Source organism: Oncorhynchus mykiss, chromosome 1 (genome assembly GCF_013265735.2).
Source record: "Oncorhynchus mykiss isolate Arlee chromosome 1, USDA_OmykA_1.1, whole genome shotgun sequence".
Taxonomy (NCBI): Eukaryota; Metazoa; Chordata; class Actinopteri; order Salmoniformes; family Salmonidae; genus Oncorhynchus; species Oncorhynchus mykiss.
In genome coordinates this window covers 63112255-63134318 of record NC_048565.1, presented here as the reverse complement: position 1 = coordinate 63134318, position 22064 = coordinate 63112255, and the positions used below count along the sequence as shown (strand labels likewise).

The following is a 22064-nucleotide window of genomic DNA, read 5'->3' as shown; positions in this document are numbered from 1 at the left end:
TGATTGTGGCAACCTGGCCCGTACAACCTTGGTTATTTTCCTTACCGGCACAGTTCCAGCAACCATGGTGAATGTGTAACCACAATGGCATAGTACAGGTCTGCTTGGCTTGGTTTGGCTCAGTAGTGTGAAAAAGGTATTACAGCACAGTGTAATATTGTAGCCTTCACTTACTGGCTTGTCCTTGATAGTTGGACTCGAGACACACAGGTAAAGCTTGCCATCGTCCTCAATGCAGGCATCAATCAGGGCCTGGACAGAGGTCTCCTCTTGGAACAGCAGGAAAGCATAGCCTGGGAGAAAAGGGAAGAAGGAAGTGTTTAAAAAAAATCCCCATTCACAGTAAGTACACTGTGTACTGTCTATATAGTTATGAATTTGTGAGTGACCAGTTCAGTGACCCGGTGAAGTTAATAGTTGCTTTTGAATCTGAACCATTGACGACAGTCTCTAATGGCCCCATAGATTACTTTTAGGGAAAGTGACAAGAGGAAAGTCTAAGAAAGTGAAAATATCCTGTTCTTTTCACAAGTCTATTCATATTCTCAGAGTATCTCCTCTTAAATCTGATGTACTTGAGGTCTGATCCTCTTCAGCAAGGTTTCAGAAGACAGGACTGCACACCCAGTACCTTCCTGCCTGAAAGCTGACACCGCTAAAATGCAAGTCTGTTCCGTTCCACTACAAAAATAGGACGCCATGCAAAATGTATCAACCTAATACTTTCCAAATATTTTTGGGGACAGAGAGATTTGTTCCTATGGGATGATGAGGTCTGGCTTTGCAGCAGAGAGAGCGAGAGAGAGACAGAGAGAGCAAGAGAGAGCAAGAGAGCGAGAGAGAGCGAGAGAGAGCGAGAGAGAGACCGAGAGAGAGACCGAGAGAGAGAGAAGAGAGAGAGAGCGAACAAGAGACACACAGAGAGAGAGAAAGCGCAAGCGAGAGATACAGAGAGAGAGAGAGAGAGCGCAAACGAGAGACACAGAGAGAGAGCGCAAGCGAGAGACAGAGAGAGCGCAAGCGAGAGACACAGAGCAAGAACGAGAGAGAAGTGCGAGAGATGCACACACACAGAGAGAGAGAGCGAGAGAGAGAGAGAGAGATGCACACAGAGAGAGAACGCGAGCGAGCGAGCCACACACAGAGAGCAAGCGAGCGAGACACACAGAGAGAGAGCGAGCGAGACACACAGAGAGTGAGCGAGACACAGAGAGAGAGAGCGAGCGAGACACAGAGAGAGAGAGAGCGAGCGAGAGACAGAGAGAGAGAGCGAGTGAGACACACAGAGAGAGAGAGCGAGCGAGACACACAGAGAGAGAGCGTGAGCGAGACACAGAGAGAGAGAGAGAGAGCGCGAGACACACAGAGAGAGAGAGCGAGCGAGACACAGAGAGAGAGAGAGCGAGCGAGACACAGAGAGAGAGAGAGCGAGCGAGACACACAGAGAGAGCGAGCGAGCGAGACACACAGAGAGAGAGAGCGAGCGAGACACACAGAGTGAGAGAGAGCGAGACACAGAGAGAGCGAGCGAGACACAGAGAGCGCGAGCGAGACACACACAGAGAGAGAGAGCGAGACACACACAGAGAGAGAGAGAGAGAGCCACACACAGAGAGAGAGAGAGACCAACACACAGAGAGAGAGAGCGAGCGAGACACACAGAGAGAGAGAGAGAGAGAGCGAGCGAGACACAGAGAGAGAGAGAGAGCGAGCGAGACACACACAGAGAGAGAGCGAGCGAGACACACACAGAGAGAGAGCGAGCGAGACACACACAGAGAGAGAGTGAGCGAGACACACAGAGAGAGAGCGAGCGAGACACACAGAGAGAGAGCGAGCGAGACACACAGAGAGAGAGAGAGCGAGCGAGACACACAGAGAGAGAGCGAGCGAGACACACAGAGAGAGAGCAAGCGAGACACACAGAGAGAGAGCGAGCGAGACACACAGAGAGAGAGCGAGCGAGACACACAGAGAGAGAGCGAGCGAGACACACAGAGAGAGAGCGAGCGAGACACACAGAGAGAGAGCGAGCGAGACACACAGAGAGTGAGAGAGAGAGAGAGCGAGAGGAACTCGCAGTTGATAGGAAAATAATATATATTGTGTGACCCGAGTGAACAAAAGATCATGATAAAAAGTAAACGAAACAAGAAAACAATGACACATTTGCGGTAGGCAAGGTATCACAGGGGTATTCCATTCAGTGGAATAAAGTACACTCGCCAATAAAGACATTTGCGGCAACTACTAATAGGCTAGCACCCACCATAAATTCAGCAAACATAGCCATCTCTGATGCACATGATTTGACATATGCTAAATTAGAGGGCCGTGGTCATGTGAGTAGAACAGTGGAGGCACCAGGGACATGCCGTGGGAAGCGGCAGAACAGGCAGCAGGGTGAAGAGATGGAGGGAGGCCCGGGCCCACACGTAGACAGAACATACAGTATGGCGCAGGAGACTGTTAGAGGGGCTGCCTCCGTGTGTGTGTGTGTTTTCTGGTGTCAGCTGACTGAAGGGGCTACGGCATTTTAAATCTATATATGCGGAAGAGCAGAACGCATGGCCGAGGAATGGAGTGGAAAGGGGGAACAGAGAGGGATGTGCAACTGTCGTGTTTTACATTCCTCAAAGGGACTGCTGCTACAGATGAGGGGGAAAAGGAAACAAAAATACCCTGACTCAGCAGATTCAGTGAACCGTGAAAGTGTGTGTGAGAGAGAGATAGAGAGTCTACTTGCAAATGTAGGGGTGTGCGTGTATCAAAGAATGTATAGCTACAAGAATTAGAGCAGGGATTGGCAACTTTGATGGGGGTGGGGGCCACAAAAAAAAATCTAATGTGGGGACACAGTTGCTCTGAACCTGCGTACCCACATTTGCACCCCCCCCACACACACACTGCAATTCTACACATTTTGGCATGAAGCGGAAAATAGAATTAGCTGCCGTAGGGGGGAGAGAAATGTTTGGAGTTTTTAATGTGATATCTGAGTGAGACTGACTAGCAAAATCAATGGGGGCCACCCTCGGCTAGGAATTTGACCATGACTACTAAGTTTAGATAGCTGGCCACTAGACTCATTTACCAATCCCCCCCAAAAAATTGCTGGCGTGGGATAAGTGAGTGATGAGTGACTAACATAAGAGTAAAACTGCTGATGCACAACCACATTTTGAAATCGAACCTTGTGTATTCTACTATTCTAACTTGCAACAGTAAGTTCAGACCCCGACCAGAAACAAAGCACTTTCTTCTGAAACTCGTCAGTCGATTCTTGTTCTGAGAACAGAAGGCTATTCCATGCGAGAAATTGCAAAGAAACTGAAGATCTCGTACAACACAGAACAGCACAAACTGGCCCTAACCAGAATAGAAATAGTGGGAGGCGCCAGTGCACAACTGAGCAAGAGGACATACATTAGTGTCTAGTGCGAGAAACAAACGCCTCACAAGTCCTCAACTGGCAGCTTCATTAAATAGTACCAGCAAAACACCGGTCTCAACGTCAACAGTGAAGAGGCGACTCCGGGAGGCTGGCCTTCTAGGCCACAAAGTTTGCTGCTTCAGAGTGTCTTTAGCTACAGTGCCTTGCGAAGGTATTCGGCCCCCTTGAACTTTGCGACCTTTTGCCACATTTCAGGCTTCAAACATAAAGATATAAAACTGTATTTTTTTGTGAAGAATCAACAACAAGTGGGACACAATCATGAAGTGGAACGACATTTATTGGATATTTCAAACTTTTTTAACAAATCAAAAACTGAAAAATTGGGCGTGCAAAATTATTCAGCCCCTTTACTTTCAGTGCAGCAAACTCTCTCCAGAAGTTCAGTGAGGATCTCTGAATGATCCAATGTTGACCTAAATGACTAATGATGATAAATACAATCCACCTGTGTGTAATCAAGTCTCCGTATAAATGCACCTGCACTGTAATAGTCTCAGAGGTCCGTTAAAAGCGCAGAGAGCATCATGAAGAACAAGGAACACACCAGGCAGGTCCGAGATACTGTTGTGAAGAAGTTTAAAGCCGGATTTGGATACAAAAATATTTCCCAAGCTTTAAACATCCCAAGGAGCACTGTGCAAGCGATAATATTGAAATGGAAGGAGTATCAGACCACTGCAAATCTACCAAGACCTGGCCGTCCCTCTAAACTTTCAGCTCATACAAGGAGAAGACTGATCAGAGATGCAGCCAAGAGGCCCATGATCACTCTGGATGAACTGCAGAGATCTACAGCTGAGGTGGGAGACTCTGTCCATAGGACAACAATCAGTCGTATATTGCACAAATCTGGCCTTTATGGAAGAGTGGCAAGAAGAAAGCCATTTCTTTAAGATATCCATAAAAAGTGTCGTTTAAAGTTTGCCACAAGGACCCTGGAAGACACACCAAACATGTGGAAGAAGGTGCTCTGGTCAGATGAAACCAAAATTGAACTTTTTGGCAACAATGCAAAACGTTATGTTTGGCATAAAAGCAACACAGCTGAACACACCATCCCCACTGTCAAACATGGTGGTGGCAGCATCATGGTTTGGGCCTGCTTTTCTTCAGCAGGGACAGGGAAGATGGTTAAAATTGATGGGAAGATGGATGGAGCCAAATACAGGACCATTCTGGAAGAAAGCCTGATGGAGTCTCAAAAGACTTGAGACTGGGAGGGAGATTTGTCTTCCAACAAGACAATGATCCAAAACATAAAGCAAAATCTAGAATGGAATGGTTCAAAAATAAAACATATCCAGGTGTTAGAATGGCCAAGTCAAAGTCCAGACCTGAATCCAATCGAGAATCTGTGGAAAGAACTGAAAACTGCTGTTCACAAATGCTCTCCATCCAACCTCACTGAGCTCGAGCTGTTTTGCAAGGAGGAATGGGAAAAAAATTCAGTCTCTCGATGTGCAAAACTGATAGAGACATACCCCAAGCGACTTACAGCTGTAATCGCAGCAAAAGGTGGCGCTACAAAGTATTAACTTAAGGGGGCCGAATACTTTCGCAAGGCACTGTATTTTTGTCAGATGTTACTATGGAATACTGAAGTATAATTACAAGCATTTCATAAGTGTCAAAGGCTTTTATTGACAATTACATGAAGTTGATGCAAAGAGTCATTATTTGCAGTGTTGACACTTATTTTTCAAGACCTCTGCAATCTGCCCTGGCATGCTGTCAAATTACCTTCTGGGCCACATCCTGACTGATGGAAGCCCATTCTTGCATAATCAATGCTTGGAGTTTGTCAGAATTTGTGGGTTGTTTGTTTGTCCACCCGCCTCTTGAGGATTGACCACAAGTTCTCAATGGGATTAAGGTCTGGGGAGTTTCCTGGCCATGGACCCAAAATATTGATGTTTTGTTCCCTGTGCCACATAGTTATCACTTTTGCCTTTTGGCAAGGGGCTCCATCATACTGGAAAAGGCATTGTTCATCACCAAACTGTTCCTGGATGGTTTGGAGTTGCTCTCGGAGGACGTGTTGGTACCATTCTTCATTCATGGCTGTGTTCTTAGGCAAAATTTAGGAAGTTAGGAATGACACAATTTAATGTGTACAACACCCAAAGACCTGCATCTTTTACACAGAGTTTATTCATTTGGGAGTGTTTGAATCCTTTGTTCATGCTTCCTCTGTGCCCCTGCAACTGCAGAACGAGCATGAGGAAGCCTAGATCTGGTGGGTTAAGTTTCTTACAACAAAGCGAAATCGCAAAAATGAAATGTCTGAACACTTCTATCACATGCCATGTACATCCAAAATACAGATTTGGTTAAGGATGGGACCCTTTTTTCCAATTTTCGCCTAAAATGACCCAAATCTAACTGCCTGTAGCTCAGGACCTGAAGCAAGGATATACATATTCTTGATACCATTTGAAAGGAAACACTTTGAAGTTTGCAGAAATGTGAAATTAATGTAGGAGAATATAATACATTAGATCTGGTAAAAGATAATACAAAGAAAAAAACATGTGTTTTTTTTGGTACCCTCATCTTTGAAATGCACGAGAATGGACAATGTATTATTCCAGCCCAGGCGCAATTTCAATATTAACCACTAGATGCAGCAGTGTATGTGCAAAATGTAAGACTGATCCAATGAACCATTGCATTTCAAAATGTTGTATCAAGACTGCCCTAATTGGTTTAACATATTTTCAAGTTCATAATTGTGCACTCTCCTCAAACAATAGCATGGTATTATTTCACTGTAATAGCTACTGTAAATTGGACAGTGCAGTTAGATTAACAAGAATTTAAGATTTCTGCCCATATCAGATATGTCTAAGTCCTGGGATTTTTTTTGTTTGTTACTTACAACCTCATGCTAATCACATTAGCTCAACCATCCCGCAGAGGAAAAAAAAAAAGAAGACATTTGTCTTTTAATAAATCCATGGGAGAAAGTATGCTAGTGTGCACACTTCAGAGGAAGGGGAATTCGGGCCAGACAGGCAGGCAAGCCGCAGTGCAGAGGCTTACTTAAACCAGAGGAGGAGAGGAGAGCACAGATCTGCAGTGGCTCGTGCCTGAGATTTATAGAGCTTAACTGCTGAGCTCCCGACCGCGCCAAGGGAGGAAAGGAAAACATACGGCCAGGCAGTCTTGGGCTGTAAAAATCCCTTTAAAAGATAAACGACAGGTCCGGTTACCTCACGGTCCTGCGGCTAACAAAATGACACACGACCAGGACCGCCCGACTCTTTCCCTCACCGACGGCCAACACTGTCTCACCAGGCACTCGCCAAACACCAACACATGACCTCACAAACAAGCCACTGCAATTTCACACCTTGACTCAAAAAGTTCCAAGACTCCGCTGTACAAACAATGACCAATTTTCCACTTAATTGACTAACTCCTCTTGGGAGCACAGGGCATCCACCGTGGCTCTCCAAGTCAACTTACTTCACAAATCAATAGCCAACATCAACATTACCTCATAAAATACAGCAGGCATTTTTTTTGGACAGTCAGTTTCCTACAATCAAAGTTTAAACGATGAGACTCGTTGCGAGACTCGTTTCGAAGTACAGTTAAAGTTTGTGTCTGTTGATTTATCAAGGTTAATGTTTCCGGATTCAGGAACCAGTGAATCTTCCCAGATGTTCAGCCCTAAGAGAGGGGTGCAGAACTCGACCCTGCAGACTGGTCTGGCCTGTATTAGTAAAGCACCTTAGAGTAAGAGTTCTGATCTCGGATCGGGTCCCTGCCGTCTTATTCATTATGCTCTGAAAGGCAAAACTGATCCTAGAGTAGCACCTACTCGGAGACCCTTTATGGATGCAGGCCCAGGACCAGTAGAGAATAAAATCAGTGAGTACTATCTGTGAAGGATGAAGAGCGGACTCTGGCAAAGCTCATCAGCAAAATCGTCACACAAAAATCAGCTCTTTTCCAGTCTGGAAGCTGTCTCAATTGATCATGACTGAAACATACAGCCGGAGCTGCCCTGCTGATATTATATATCCTCATAACAGAAAGAAAAAAAAGAAGGGGGGAGGACATGGAGGAGAAGAGGGGTGAAGAAGAGTGGAAGAGGAGAGAGCAGACATGAGACATGCAGCCAAGCTGTCCTGAAAGTAGGCCTATATAATCCAATAAGAGAAAGAGGGAGGAGGAGAGATATGGAGGAGAAGATGGGTGGAGAGAGAGCAGACAAACCCACAGGGAGCTGTAACTCTGTCACTGAAAGTAAATAAATGTCCCGCTGACAGCAGCTTACATGTGGAGAGGAAGGAGGGAGGAGAGCGAGTAGGGAGGGGAAGAGAGAGACAAGCATCTGCTTTCCTAAAACAAATAGGCATGGGAGCTTGACGAGAGCACAGGCAGTCGAGACCAGGGGAGGTGAAATGAAGCTTCACTAATCATCTCAATTTGTGAGAAATCCCTCAATGCATCCTCGATCATCCCCCCCACACATCTTCTCAGTACCACGAGTAGAGATCGCTAAACCCATCCTAGAGGTGAGGGCACTGTATAGGGAGCTTCAGTGGCATCATTACAGAGTGGCCTGACTATCTGCCCCCCTAGCCAGAGGAGGTGCTCTGTCCTATTGTGCCAGCCTATGCCTGCCTCATCCAACAACAGCGTAGATAAGCTCCCCGGCATCCAGGCTCTGACACAGACACATTATCCTAAAAGCAGCCACTCGAAAACCCCCAAAGGAGCCCCCTCCTTTCCTCCCTCGTTCCGCTCTACCTCCATACGGAGCGGACAGAAATAGCTTCAGCACCATTTGGAGCTCGTCTCCAATGGTGACGCCCGGGACTACAGGCCAGAGCTCATTGAGCAGGTGTGATCAGCACCACAGTCATGGTGAGCTCATCGGTTGGTGACATCATCCAGCAGGCAGACAGACAGTCCCCATTCTCTCATCCTGCCTAAGCCCAACACTATCACCATTGGACAAAGGTACTAGGAAGTTTAGGAACAGTGCAGTGGCCTGTGAACTGACCTTAGGCCTGTTCATCAGGGATAACTGCCTGTCTAGCCCCAGGCTTGCAACTGATCCCAGTTTAGACCCTAGATGGACCCTGCTCAGGCCTGGGAGCCACAACATGATTCATCCTAATCTCCAAAACCAAAAACTATTACATAATTGTACAGAGACACATAACTGCTCATTTTAACGTGACACAGGATTGAAGAAGTGACTACCAAGTTCCATTAGGTCAGCTTGGAACGATTTTTAACATGGGGAGAGATTGATGACCACTTAATGGGAATCCCACATCTGAGAAACAGCCATTACAGCCTGTGAAAGGATAGGACACACACACACACATGTGCAGACACACACACACACACAGTCGTAAGGATGTGCACTCGCACTCCAGCTCAGAACTTGGCTTTAAGGGCGACTGCCCAAGCTCTTTATTAAAAAAACATAGGTGGCCCAACACTACAACACCAACAAATGTGGGAAATTACAACAAGCGGAGGTGGTTTCCTTGTGGCGTACCAAGTCTTCCCTCCCTCCCTTACAAGGAATTCTCTGACTTTCAAACTCATTCCCCTAAAAGGATGCTGCATTTTCCCCTCGTGAGATTAGGAATACTAGAGAGCCCCGAGCTGAGGCCTATTGAAAATAAAGTTGAACACCCCACCCCCAAAAAAAGGAAAATCCAAAATGAGCGCGGGAAGAAACGGGCAATTTTCACAGCTTCCCCAGATGCAGCGTATTACCTACCATATGCCTGAGGAATGTCAGCCATTTCCAACCCTCTGCTTTAATAGTTTCCTTAATGACACATTGAAGTGGGTGGCGGGGCGGGCGGAGTGAAGTGATACAGGGGCCTGGAAGAAAGGGCCCTCTCCCTGCTATGGTCACCTGTCCAAATGAAACCCAAGAGGGCCGGTGGCCAGGGGCAGGAGAAAGCCTTTGCACTCTCCCGGTATTGACAGAAAAACTCTCTCTCCCTCTCTCTCCTCTGGTCTGAGTGCTCTGGGCCCTTCAGGAGCCTGTAGTGAGATACCACAGAGGGTGTGTGTGTGTGTGTTTTTCTATCCCTGAAATAGCAGCAGGGGGCCATATAAATAAATAGACGCCTTAACTCAAGACCTGGGTGATCCTTGAATTCTGGGTATCGTAAACCTTCCCACACAACCCATGCCTTTGCAGCGCAGCATGCTCTCTGAGACAATGACTGAACAATACCATTTGTTACTGTGGACGTAAAGGAATTGTTGATTGGTTAATCCTATGTCAGGAGGAGGTCTTCCACAAACATTCCTATATTTCTTCATTGAAAAAAAGGTTATTTTACAGACCGGTGTGAACAAACTGTTCTTACCTTTAGGCGGAAAGTAGGACTTGCTCTCAGCTTTGTGGGGCCAATCCACAACCAGGTGTCCATAGCGACGGAAACTGTTGGTGATCTCATCTGTTGAAATATTTTTTTTTATGAAATGACCATGGTCATGGAGCAATTTCCCATGGAAACTACACAGAAGAAAAATGTTAACGCAACATGTAAAGTGTTGGTCGAATGTTTCATGAGCTGAAATAAAAGATTCCAGAAATGTTCCATAAGCACAAAAAGCTTATTTCTCTCAAATTGTGCACACATTTCTTTACATCCCTATTAGTGAGCATTTCTCCTTTGCCAAGAGAATCCATCCACCTGACAGGTGTGGCACATCAACAAGCTGATTAAACAGCATGATCATTACACAGATGCACCTTGTGTTGGGGGCAATAGAAGGCCACTCTAAAATGTGCAGTTGTGTCACACAACACAGTACCACAGATGTCACAAGTGTTGAGGGAGGGTGCAATTGGCATGCTGACTGCAGGAATGTTCACCAGAGTTGTTGGCAGAGAATTTAATAAACATTTCTCTACCACACTAGTGTTTTTTTGGGGAGAATGTGGCAGTACGTCCAACAGGCCTCACAACTCTCTGTGAACAGAGTGGTGGTGGGGTTATGGTATGGGCAGGCATAACCGATGGCCAACGAACACAATTCCATTTTAATCAATGGTAATTCAAATGCACAGAAATACTGTGACGAGATTCTAAGGTCCAATCGGAGGCCCATTTCTTTTAAAGTATATGTGACCAACAGACGCATATCTGTATTCCTAGTCATGAAATCCATAGATTAGGGCCTAATTAATTCATTTAATCTGACTGATTTGCTCATATGAACTGTAACGCAGTAAAATCTTTGAAATAGTTGCCTGTTGCGCTTATATTTTTGTTCCGTATATTTGTCCACATGATGCGCAATTGCATGTCAAGCAAGCCATCAAAAAGTCAGTTAAGAACTTATTTACAATGATGACCTACTCTGGCCAAACACGGACAAGGCTGAGCCAATTGTGCGCCGCCCTATGGGATTCCCAATCACGGCCGGATGTGATACAGCCTGGATTCAAACCAGGGACTGTAGTGACGCCTCTCGCACCGAGACGTAGTGCCTTAGACCGCTGCGCCACTCGGGAGCCCTATTAAACCCTTGTATTGTGGCAACTCATGAATATTCCAAGAGGCCATGGGCACGCATTGTTCACTAATTCTCTGTGCATTTTTTTGGCGCGTTTTGTGTTCTGTGTTTGTGCGCGTGTTTACTCACGTGCACGTCTGAGCCACATTGAGCCGTGTTACCATTCCAGATTCCCAATGTCCTGCTATGCCCTCAGGCCCTACTCACACTCTGTGAGATAACACACTATCACATCTGCTGCCAGACTGACTGCCAGCTCACTGCCACAAACCCACAGAGCATAACCAGTCAGTCCACAGGCCCAGAGAACCAGCTCCATGACTGATAGACAGCATACAGACTGACAAAACCAGCCCTTTAGGGTGGAAGGGAAAGGGGATACCTAGTCAGTTGCACAACTTAATTAATTTAACTGAAATGGGTCTTCTGTATTTAAACCCTCCGAATCAGAAAGGTGCTGCCGTAAATCAACATCCTCGTCATCGGTGTCCAGGGAGAAGTTGTTCTTAGGGGTTAACTGCCTTGCTCAAGGGCAGAACGGCAGATTTGTCCACCTTGCCGGTTCGGGGATTCGAACCAGTGACCTTTCGATTACTGGTCCAATGCTCTTAACCGCTAGGCTACCTGCCACCCATTTAGCCCACTGAACCAGCAGACCACCAAAATACATCTGTAGATCCCTCCCCCATCCTTACCATCCTAGCCTGCACAAAACCCCTAAACATATTAATCACATGCCATGCAGCTCATGGACATTCCATGAGGAAATATAGTGAATGTACAGTAAGGTGCTAGCCTGGTCCAAGACCTGTTTGTGCTGTCTTGCCAACTTCTATGGCCATTGCCACGGCAAACACTGACAATGACCATAGGAGATGGCAAGACAAAACAAACAGATTTGGGACACAGGCTAGTGCCACTGCCATCCGTCTGTACCTTCATCTATGTCAGGGGGCAGGCCTCCAACAAACACCTTCCTGGAGTAGCGCTCCATCCGCTCTTCGTTCTGACAGCGCGTGGGCGAGTTCAACCCCGGGGTAAGAGAGGGGTCACCATGACCGTCGTCCAGGAAACCGTCCTCAAAGGGAAAGAGCGAAGAGCGACCTGGAAAGAGAGAGGGGGGAGCGAGAGAGAGGGCCGGGGGGATTGAGAGGGAAAGAGAGAACAAGCAAAGATAACAGGGAGAAGAGCGAGGGAGAAGAAAAGGGCACAGAACAGAAGAGAAGACAGGGAGGATATGAAAGAGAGAGAGAAAGAGAGAGATGGTGTTATTATAACTGGTAACAATTAGCAGTCTCCTTACAGAGGAAGGTCAAATCACCATCATGCTGCTGCATTCGTCAAACATTGTGGGCCTGCCTGCCCTCCTCGGGCGAGACACCTGTTTTTTTTTTTCAGGTCACCTATATACAAAAAGTAAAGAATAAATAAACAATAAACAATTTTGTTACGTTTGAGTCACTCAGATAGCATAAGCCATAGCAAAATTTGAAGGATTGCATAATAAAACTGCACATTTTTCTCTCAGCCTCATGGCAAAATTTGTAGAATTGCAGGAAATTAGCTTTTAAAAAAACGGCAACATTTTGTCATTGCGGCCAATCCGGCACCTCTGCCACACCCACCATTTAAGTCCCATTTTGACCCAGAAAAAAAAAACAGAGTCCTTCAGAGCCTTGTTCCTGCAGGCAATAGGAACAAGGGGTGGAGAGCGCAAGAGGGATGGCGGGCAAGACGGCGGACCATTTGCCACAGCAGTAGATTACCTCTTACAGGTGAGAGCAAAGAAGACTGTGTACTGACTGAATGGAGCTGCATGTATCTACGATCTGGAGGTAGACCATGTTAGAGGCCTCTGGTTAGGCGTAGGCTACTGTACAAATATGTTTTACTTCCCATGCTAACAGGCACACAGGTATAGACAAATACAGGAGGACTGACAAGGATAACAACCGTCCGATTTGATCGCTGAGTCATAAGCGCGCCATCTACAAGTGGACTAATGAACTGCCAACAGCCAGACTTAAAAGTCCTATAATTCTTAGATACAACAAAGTTTCAAATGTTACCAGGGTTTTCCTCAGTGAGAAAATAGGAATTAGTTGAACACTCCAAATCAGAGAAGAGCATGTCTGCAGCATCCATTCCTTCTATTCAGGACATAAATAGTTTCTGAGTCAGTGTTCTTCAATGTTTTGATGATACCTTGTAAAAAAACATGTATTTTTAAACAGCTCCAAATGGACTTGGTTCTATACATGTCAATTCATTAATAATACACAAGTAGTAGCCAATACAGATGCCTATACCATATAAAATCAGGCTTAGCGCAACGACTCAGAATACTAGAGAGAAAACAAAGGTTTTGGATACAAAATTCAGAAGTACAGTGCATTCAGTAAGAATTCAGACCCCTTCCCCACATTTTGTTAGGTTACAGCCGCATTCTAAAATTGATTATTTTTTTATTTTTTTAAATCCTCAATACCCCAAAATGACAAATTCTGGCAAATTTATTCAAAAATTATAATAATAAATACCTTAATTACATAAGTATTCAGACACTTTGCTATGAGACTCAAAATTGAGCTCAGGTGCATCCTGTTGTCACACCCTGGTCGAAGTATTTTGTGTTTATCTTTATTTATTTGGTCAGGCCAGGGTGTGGCATGGGTTTTTGTAGGTGGTATGTATGGGGATTGTAGCTAGTGGGGTGTTCTAGCTAAGTCTATGGCTGTCTGAAGTGGTTCTCAATCAGAGGCAGGTGTTTATCGTTGTCTCTGATTGGGAACCATATTTAGGCAGCCATATTCTTTGAGTTTGTCGTGGGTGATTGTCCTTAGTGTCCTGATGTCATTGTTAGGATACACAAGTATAGGCTGTTTCGGTTTTCGTTAAGTTTATTGTTTTGGTAGTGTTTGTGTTTAGTGTGTTTCTTCATTAAACATGGATTGCAATAGACACGCCGCATTTTGGTCCGACTCTCCTTCACACCTAGAAAACCGTGACAGAATCACCCACCACAAAAGGACCAAGCAGCGTGTCAACAGGCAGGAGCAGCGCGAGGAGATGCGCAATAAGGATTTCTGGACATGGGAGGAAATCCTCGACGGGAGAGGACCCTGGGCTAAACCAGGGGAGTGTAGCCGCCCAAAGGTGCAGCGGGAGAAGAAACAACAGGAGCAGCCCAAAGAGGAGTACAGTATGGAGTATACGACTTGGGAGGAGATCGACAGGTGGGCGGCCGACCCAGGGAGAGTGCCGGAGCCCGCCTGGGATTCGATGGAGCAGTGCGCGGAAGGATATAGGAGAATGGAGTTTGCGAAGCAAGCAAGGCGGCGCGGACGGAGGCCCCATAGTCAGCCCCAAAAATATCTTGGGGGGGGGGGGGGGGCTCAGGGAGAGTGTGGCAGAGTCAGGAGCCAGACCTGAGCCAACTCTCCCTGTTTATCGTGAGGAGCCAAGGAGGAGACCAGAACCAGAGCCGGTGTTGGAGGTGAGTGAAACAGAGACTGTGAAGGAGTTAATGGGGAAATTGGAGGAGAGAGAAATGAGGGAGTTGCTGTGTTGGTGCATTTTGCATAGAATTCGCCTGACGGAACATGTCAGGGATTTGATGGCACCTGGGTTAGCGCTCCATACTCGTCCTGAGGTCCGTTTTAGTCGGCTGGTGAAGTTGGTTCCAGTCTCACGCATCAGGCCTCCTGTGCCCATCCCTAGCCTTGCACGTCCTGTGCCAGCACTACGCATCAGGCCTACAGTGCGCCTCGCCTGTTCAGCGCAGCCAGAGCCTCTCTCATCTCATGCGCTATCGGAGTCTTCCGCCTGTTCAGCGCAGCCAGAGCCTCTCTTCTCTACTGCGCTATCGGAGTCTCCCGACTGTTCAGCGCAGCCAGAGCCTTTCTACTCTCCTGCGCTGCCGGAGTCTCCCGCCTGTTCAGCGCAGCCGGAGCCTCTCTCCTCTCCTGCGCTGTCGGAGTCTCCCGCCTGTTCAGCGCAGCCAGAACTGCCAGTCTGCATGAAGCAGCCCGAGCTGCCAGTCTGCAATGAGCTGCCAGTCTGCAAGGAGCTGCCAGCCTGCAAGGAGCTGCCAGTCTGCAAGGAGCTGCCAGCCTGCAAGGAGCTGCCAGTCTGCAAGGAGCTGCCAGTCTGCAAGGAGCTGCCAGTCTGCAAGGAGCTGCCAGCCTGCAAGGAGCTGTCAGTCTGCATGGAGCAGCCTGAGCTGTCAGTCTGCATGGAGCAGCCTGAGCTGTCAGTCTGCATGGAGCAGCCTGAGCTGTCCGTCTGCATGAAGCAGCCCGAGCTGTCAGTTTGCAAGGAGCAGCCAGAACTGTCAGTCTACATGAAGCAGCCAGAGCTGCCAGTCTGCAAGGAGCTGCCAGTCTGCAAGGAGCTGCCAGTCTGCAAGGAGCAGCCAGTCTGCAAAGAGCTGGCAGTCTGCAAAGAGCTGCCAGTCTGCAAGGAGCTGCCAGCCTGCAAGGAGCTGCCAGTCTGCATGGAGCTGCCAGTCTGCAAGGAGCCGCCAGAGCTGCCTGTCTGCAGGATGCCGCTAAAGCTGCCAGTCTGCAAGGAGCTGCCAGTCTGCAAGGAGCTGCCAGCCTGCAAGGAGCTGCCAGCCTGCAAGGAGCTGCCAGCCTGCAAGGAGCTGTCAGTCTGCATGGAGCAGCCTGAGATGTCAGTCTGCATGGAGCAGCCTGAGCTGTCCGTCTGCATGAAGCAGCCCGAGCTGTCAGTTTGCAAGGAGCAGCCAGAGCTGCCAGTCTGCAAGGAGCTGCCAGTCTGCAAGGAGCTGCCAGTCTGCAAGGAGCTGCCAGTCTGCAAGGAGCTGCCAGTCTGCAAAGAGCTGCCAGTCTGCAAGGAGCTGCCAGCCTGCAAGGAGCTGCCAGCCTGCAAGGAGCTGTCAGTCTGCATGGAGCTGCCAGTCTGCAAGGAGCCGCCAGAGCTGCCTGTCTGCAGGATGCTGCTAAAGCTGCCAGTCTGCAAGGAGCCGCCAGAGCTGCCAGTCTGCAAGGAGCCGCCAGAGCTGCCAGTTAGCATGGAGCAGCCAGGGCCGCCAGTCAGCATGGAGCAGCCAGTCAGCATGGAGCAGCCAGAGCTGCCAGTCGGCATGGAGCTGCCAGTCAGTATGGAGCAGCCAGAGCCGCCAGTCAGCATGGAGCAGCCAGTCAGCATGGAGCAGCCAGAGCTGCCAGTCGTTATGGAGCTGCCAGTCATCATGGAGCAGCCAGTCAGCATGGAGCAGCCAGAGCTGCCAGTCGACCAGACTCTTCCAGATCTGCCAGTCGACCAGACTCTTCCAGATCTGCCAGTCGACCAGACTCTTCCAGATCTGCCAGTCGACCAGACTCTTCCAGATCTGCCAGTCGACCAGACTCTTCCAGATCTGCCAGTCGGCCAGACTCTTCCAGATCTGCCAGTCGGCCAGACTCTTCCAGATCTGCCAGTCGGCCAGACTCTTCCAGATCTGCCAGTCGGCCAGACTCTTCCAGATCTGCCAGTCGGCCAGACTCTTCCAGATCTGCCAGTCGGCCAGACTCTTCCAGATCTGCCAGTCGGCCAGACTCTTCCAGATCTGCCAGTCGGCCAGACTCTTCCAGATCTGCCAGTCGGCCAGACTCTTCCAGATCTGCCAGTCGGCCAGGATCTGCCAGCCAGCCAGGATCTGGTAGATTCATCAACCTGCCTGAGCTTCCCCTCAGTCCCGAGCTGCCTCAGTCCCGAGCTGCCCCTCAGTCCCGAGCTGCTCCTCAGTCCAGTGGGGTTCTGGGTGAGGACTACTAGGCCATGGTCGGCAGCGAGGGTGGACTATCCAGGGACGCGAGGAGAGGGGACTAAGACATTGATTGAGTGGGGTCCACATCCCGCGCCGGAGCCGCCACCATGGACAGACGCCCACCCGGACCCTCCCTATTGTTTTGAGGTGCGTTCGGGAGTCCGCACCTTAGGGGGGGGTTCTGTCACACCCTGGTCGAAGTATTTTGTGTTTATCTTTATTTATTTGGTCAGGCCAGGGTGTGGCATGGGTTTTTGTAGGTGGTATGTATGGGGATTGTAGCTAGTGGGGTGTTCTAGCTAAGTCTATGGCTGTCTGAAGTGGTTCTCAATCAGAGGCAGGTGTTTATCGTTGTCTCTGATTGGGAACCATATTTAGGCAGCCATATTCTTTGAGTTTGTCGTGGGTGATTGTCCTTAGTGTCCTGATGTCATTGTTTCTGTGTTAGGATACACAAGTATAGGCTGTTTCGGTTTTCGTTAAGTTTATTGTTTTGGTAGTGTTTGTGTTTAGTGTGTTTCTTCATTAAACATGGATTGCAATAGACACGCCGCATTTTGGTCCGACTCTCCTTCACACCTAGAAAACCGTGACACCTGTTTCCATTGATCATCCTTGAGATGTTTCTACAACTTGATTAGAGTCCACCTGTGGTAAATTCATTGGTTGGACATGATTTGTAAAGGCACACACCTGTCTATATAAGGTCCCACAGTTGACAGCGCATGTCAGAGCAAAAACCAAGTCATGAGTTTGAAGGAACTGTCCATAGAGCTCCGAGACAGGATTGTGTCGAGACACAGATCTGGGGAAGGGTACAAAAAAAATGTCTGCAGCATTGAAATTCCGCAACAACACAGTGGCCTCCCTCATTCTTAAATGGAAGAAGCTTGGAACCACGGAGCAATTGGGGGAGAAGGGCCTTGGTCAGGGAGGTCACTCTGACAGAGCTCCAGAGTTCCACTGTGGAGATAGGATAACCTTCCAGAAAGACAACCATCTCTGCAGCACTCCACCAATCAGGCTTTTATGTTAGAGATGGAAGCCACTCAGTAAAAGGCACATGACAGCTCACTTGGAGTTTGCAAAAGGCACCTAAAGGACTCTCAGACCATGAGAAACAAGATTCTCATCAGGTCTGTAGGAAACCTGGCACCATCCCTACAGTGAAGCATGGTGGTGGCAAAATCATGCCGTGGGGATGTTTTTCAGCAGCAGGGACTGGGAGACTAGTCAGGATCGAGAGAAAGATGAACGGAGCAAAGTACAGAGAGATTCTTGATGAAAACCTACTCCAGAGCGCTCAGGACCTCAGACTGGGGTGACGGTTCACCTTCCAACAGGACAATAACCCTAATCACACAGTCAAGACAATGCAGGAGTGTCTTCGGGACAAGCCTCTGAATGTCCATGAGCGGCCCAGCCAGAGCCCAGACTTGAACCCAATCAATCATCTCTGGAGAGACCTGAAAATATCTGTGCAGCGACGCTCCCCGTCCAACATGACAGTGAGGCTGTAATCGCTGACGAAGGTGCTTCAACAAAGTACTGAGTAAAGGGTCTGAATACTTATGTAAATGTGATTTTTTTTAAATACATATGCTAAAATATATAAAAACCTGTTTTTGCTTTGTTTTTACTGTGTGTATATTTTTCTTAATCCATTTTATAATAAGGCTATAACGTAACAAAAAGTGAAAAAAGTCAAGGAGTCTGAATACTTTCCGAATGTACTGTAATCATCCACCTCTCCCCAACTTCATTAAATGCAATAACGTCAAAACAAAAAAAAAGTGTGCAAATGAATATGATTTCATCCAATCACGGCACAGACGAAGGCAGATCATGTGACTTCACACTAGAACCCTCAGCCCTGGAAAGAGACACGTCCGTACGGACAGACAAGCAATTGTGCTCGTGCATCCTATTCATTTTGGCAAGCAGAAACACAGTAAAATTCCAAAAGTTACCTCTTCTGCGGCCATAGCTCCTGGCTGCTTGTGAACAGTGGGAGAGGGAGGGAGAGATGGAGGGAGAGAGAGACAGAGGGGTATGGAAAGGAGAGGGACAGAGACATGGGTTTTGTGGGAAGACAACCAGGCAGAACATCACCAAGGCAACAGTGAAACCACAGACGGCCACACCTAATCATCAGCGATGGAGGCAAACAAGGCTTCATTATGGGTTAGCTGGCAGTAGCCCACAGGAAACCTGCTACTCCTGGGCTAGACTAGACTAGAGTAGGATGAGCGATGTTATAATACGCCTTACTACTGAGAAATATTCACCTGCAATAACAGAGCAATGACAATCATATTATGCAGATTATAATCAGGCAATAAACACGGACTACTACCTAGCTCACATTTACTTTCCTTTCTGCCCAGCGTCAATCTGTATGAATGTGGTTGATAAAGCGACATGCATAGACAGACAGATGTCATGAGTCATTATCCTGAACTAGTGAAACAGAGTCTATACAGTGGGACATTTCCACTCCAAGCTGCCCTGTGGATGGAGCCATGGAAGTGCCATCCTGAGTCTCATGTGATAGGGTTGGCTGGCAGATTTCAATTTAGTGAGCATGCAAATAAAAGGTACAGCAGACAGAGATAAGCCTTTGTGCCCTGTCTATCCATTTCATTAGTTACGGTGTTCGTGGGCTTTCAGAACAAACCTTTGACGTGTTATCTAAGGTTTAGGAAACACAGTAGCAAAAGGACTTACATGAAAGCCCACAACAAATGTTTATTTATTTTTATTTATTTTACCTTTATTTAACCAGGCAAGTCAGTTAAGAACAAATTCTTATTTTCAATGACGGCCTGGGAACAGTGGGTTAACTGCCTGTTCAGGGGCAGAACGACAGATTTGTACCTTGTCAGCTCGGGGGTTTGAACTCGCAACCTTCCGGTTACTAGTCCAACACTCTAACCACTAGGCTACCCTGCCGCCCCATGTGTCATTTGGTGTGGGTGCGTTTTCACACGTTACATGTCAACAACAAAAAAAAAAACTTCCTTGAACGCACCCAACATGCCTGAATAGGAGCCTTGCTGTGGCTGAGAAAAAAGCCTACAAGAGGCAAATAGAGTCTATAACGTTAATGCCAGTAGACAGTGAGGAGGGGCTCCTGGTAATACATCCCCAAACAGACCTTCTTACAGTCAAGTGTCACAGAGAACACAGTCTTCTCCTAAAAACCAACATGGGGCTTTCCATTGTGCTGGTGCCCTTTCCCCCCACCCACCCCCCAGCTCTTGACATTGTACCCAGGCCTTTTCTCTTACTGGGTTTCATTAAAACTCTGGCTCGTCTCACCAGAGCACAGTTGTTCAGACCAACGTTCTCCGTTTTATTCTCCCACTGTCAGGGCCTTAGGAGAGACAAAGGCACCTAGCAACAAGGCGAAAATGGTAGAAGGGTGGAACCCACTGATCTAGTGTGGACTAGTAAGTGCTGTTGGGGAAACTGTCAGTCACTGTGGCGAGGGAGAATAAAGACGAGGAGGATGAGCGTGAGGGAGGAACAGAAATAAGCATATACTAACACGTGAGTGTCAGAGAGGAGATTTTTGAAGGGATGACTGGAAGATCGTCCGGCCTGAGGAGCGTTTGTGTTTGTTATGTCTGCACAGCTTCAGGGCACTGTTGTACAGAGACGAGCAGTTATTAAAACTGATCTGCTCGGCCCTTACACTTCTCCTAAGCTATCAGTTCATCTTCAACCATAAATCAATGTTGTAGGCCTTACGGTTCCATCCTCCATCTCAGCCACAAAAATCAGTGGAAAATGAGAGAATGTGTCAGACAGATTCTCGGCTACAAGGCTTCATACAGCTGAGACAATGGAGAGACGAAGAGTAGACTAACGTTAACCAGCTTTCCTCACATCTAAAGCAGTGTTGACATTGGAGACTACAGCTGCGAGGGTCAATTATGACAGTTTCCAGAGCTCCGTGCAGATCTGAGATCTGTGCTTAAGTTAAACCCTCCAGAACAGCAGTTTAACATCTATTTGAAATGTGTTTTCCAAAGGACTGATGATGAAAATAACAAGTTGAAGAGAAAACAGACAGCACAGTGTTGTCAAGCTGTGACAGCAGTAAAACTAGTTACTATAAGCCTTGTTGGATATCTTCTCCTTTTCCATCCATCATCATTTCCTCTCTTTTCTCACTGCTTCCCCTGCTGGCATCCCCAACCAGGCGAGTGAGGAGAAACCACAATCGTGTTCCTAAGGCCACGCAACCGAAAAAGTTTAAAAACCTTTTGCAATGTTAAACAAAAATGAGAATTTTTTTTATTGGACAAGTCCATGTAGCCCTCCCCGTTTTAGTCAGTTCTCTCTCTCATTTGGTGCCTAATGATCATGACCCAAGGCTCGACTAACACTCCCAGATGTCTTGAGCCGAGCTACACCAGTCACCATGGACACCCCAATCCGCTCTCCTCTCACTGAAGTTTTGACAACGCTGAAAGGAAGAGACTTTTGCCAACTCACTTTCTAACTCGGAGGGAAAAGAGAGAGAGAAAAAACTGGACGAAGGGAGACAAAGTGACACGAATTATGAAAAACAAAATCTCTCTCAGAGACCAAAAAGGGGGAGGGGGGTAATCTAGTGTTACAGGTCGGATATTTTTAGAACCGGTATTCAGGGGTCGTCGCTGTGGTTTCCCCCCAGCTCTGCGCTGAGAGATAGCTCCCATGCTGGGTTTAACACTTGGGGTGCGAGGTGGGATTAGCAAGGGAAGGCATCTGTGCCCTGCTGTGTATGGGCATGGGCCCTGTGGCGATCCCTGCCTCAACCCTATGGCATATCCTGAGGCATCCTGCATAGGTGTGTTCATGACAACACTACTTCGGAATAGGTTTCTTATTGCCAGTTTCCATACAACAGAGAAGCAACACTTTGCCTGTCAAACCGAACGCCACAGTTAAAGCACAAACACGTACATCCATAATAACATACAGAGGGATTTACAAAGAGAAACGTAGCCTATTGTATGTTCTGAAATACTACTCACTGTTTAATGGCGTAATGTGCTCTGCTCCGGGGTGGTGGAAGTTCAGACCCATGCGTCCTGTAGAAAAACAAGATATTACAGGTCATAACCTGCATGTAAGCCCTACATAAGTGTCTAAAACACAAACCCTCATCACGCTCCACACCAACAACACAAGACGTAGAACTGCTAACACGAAACAGATTTTTTAATGCAAATGTTCTGAGGGGACAAGATGTCGCATACAACATGTTATATTTTACGTACGTTATACTGTCGACATAACCTGGTAAAAAGACACCCACGGAAACTAAAC

The 22064-nt window shown here is 47.4% G+C and overlaps 1 protein-coding gene across 3 annotated transcripts in view; it reads right to left on the bottom strand.

Moving 5' to 3' along the window:
• LOC110526678 (cytoplasmic polyadenylation element-binding protein 3) overlaps nucleotides 1–22064 on the bottom strand; it is a 70168-nt gene that overhangs the window by 11226 nt on the left and 36878 nt on the right. For 2 of the 3 annotated variants that reach the window (XM_021607830.2, XM_021607846.2), the window contains exons 4-8: nucleotides 21770–21826; nucleotides 18713–18736; nucleotides 11906–12073; nucleotides 9814–9903; nucleotides 175–293 (exon numbers count right to left, since the gene is read on the bottom strand). In XM_021607830.2, the coding sequence (XP_021463505.2) occupies nucleotides 175–293; nucleotides 9814–9903; nucleotides 11906–12073; nucleotides 18713–18736; nucleotides 21770–21826 (458 nt within the window). The remainder of the gene's footprint in view (nucleotides 1–174; nucleotides 294–9813; nucleotides 9904–11905; nucleotides 12074–18712; nucleotides 18737–21769; nucleotides 21827–22064) is intronic. The other variant, XM_021607839.2, reaches the window with a different exon arrangement.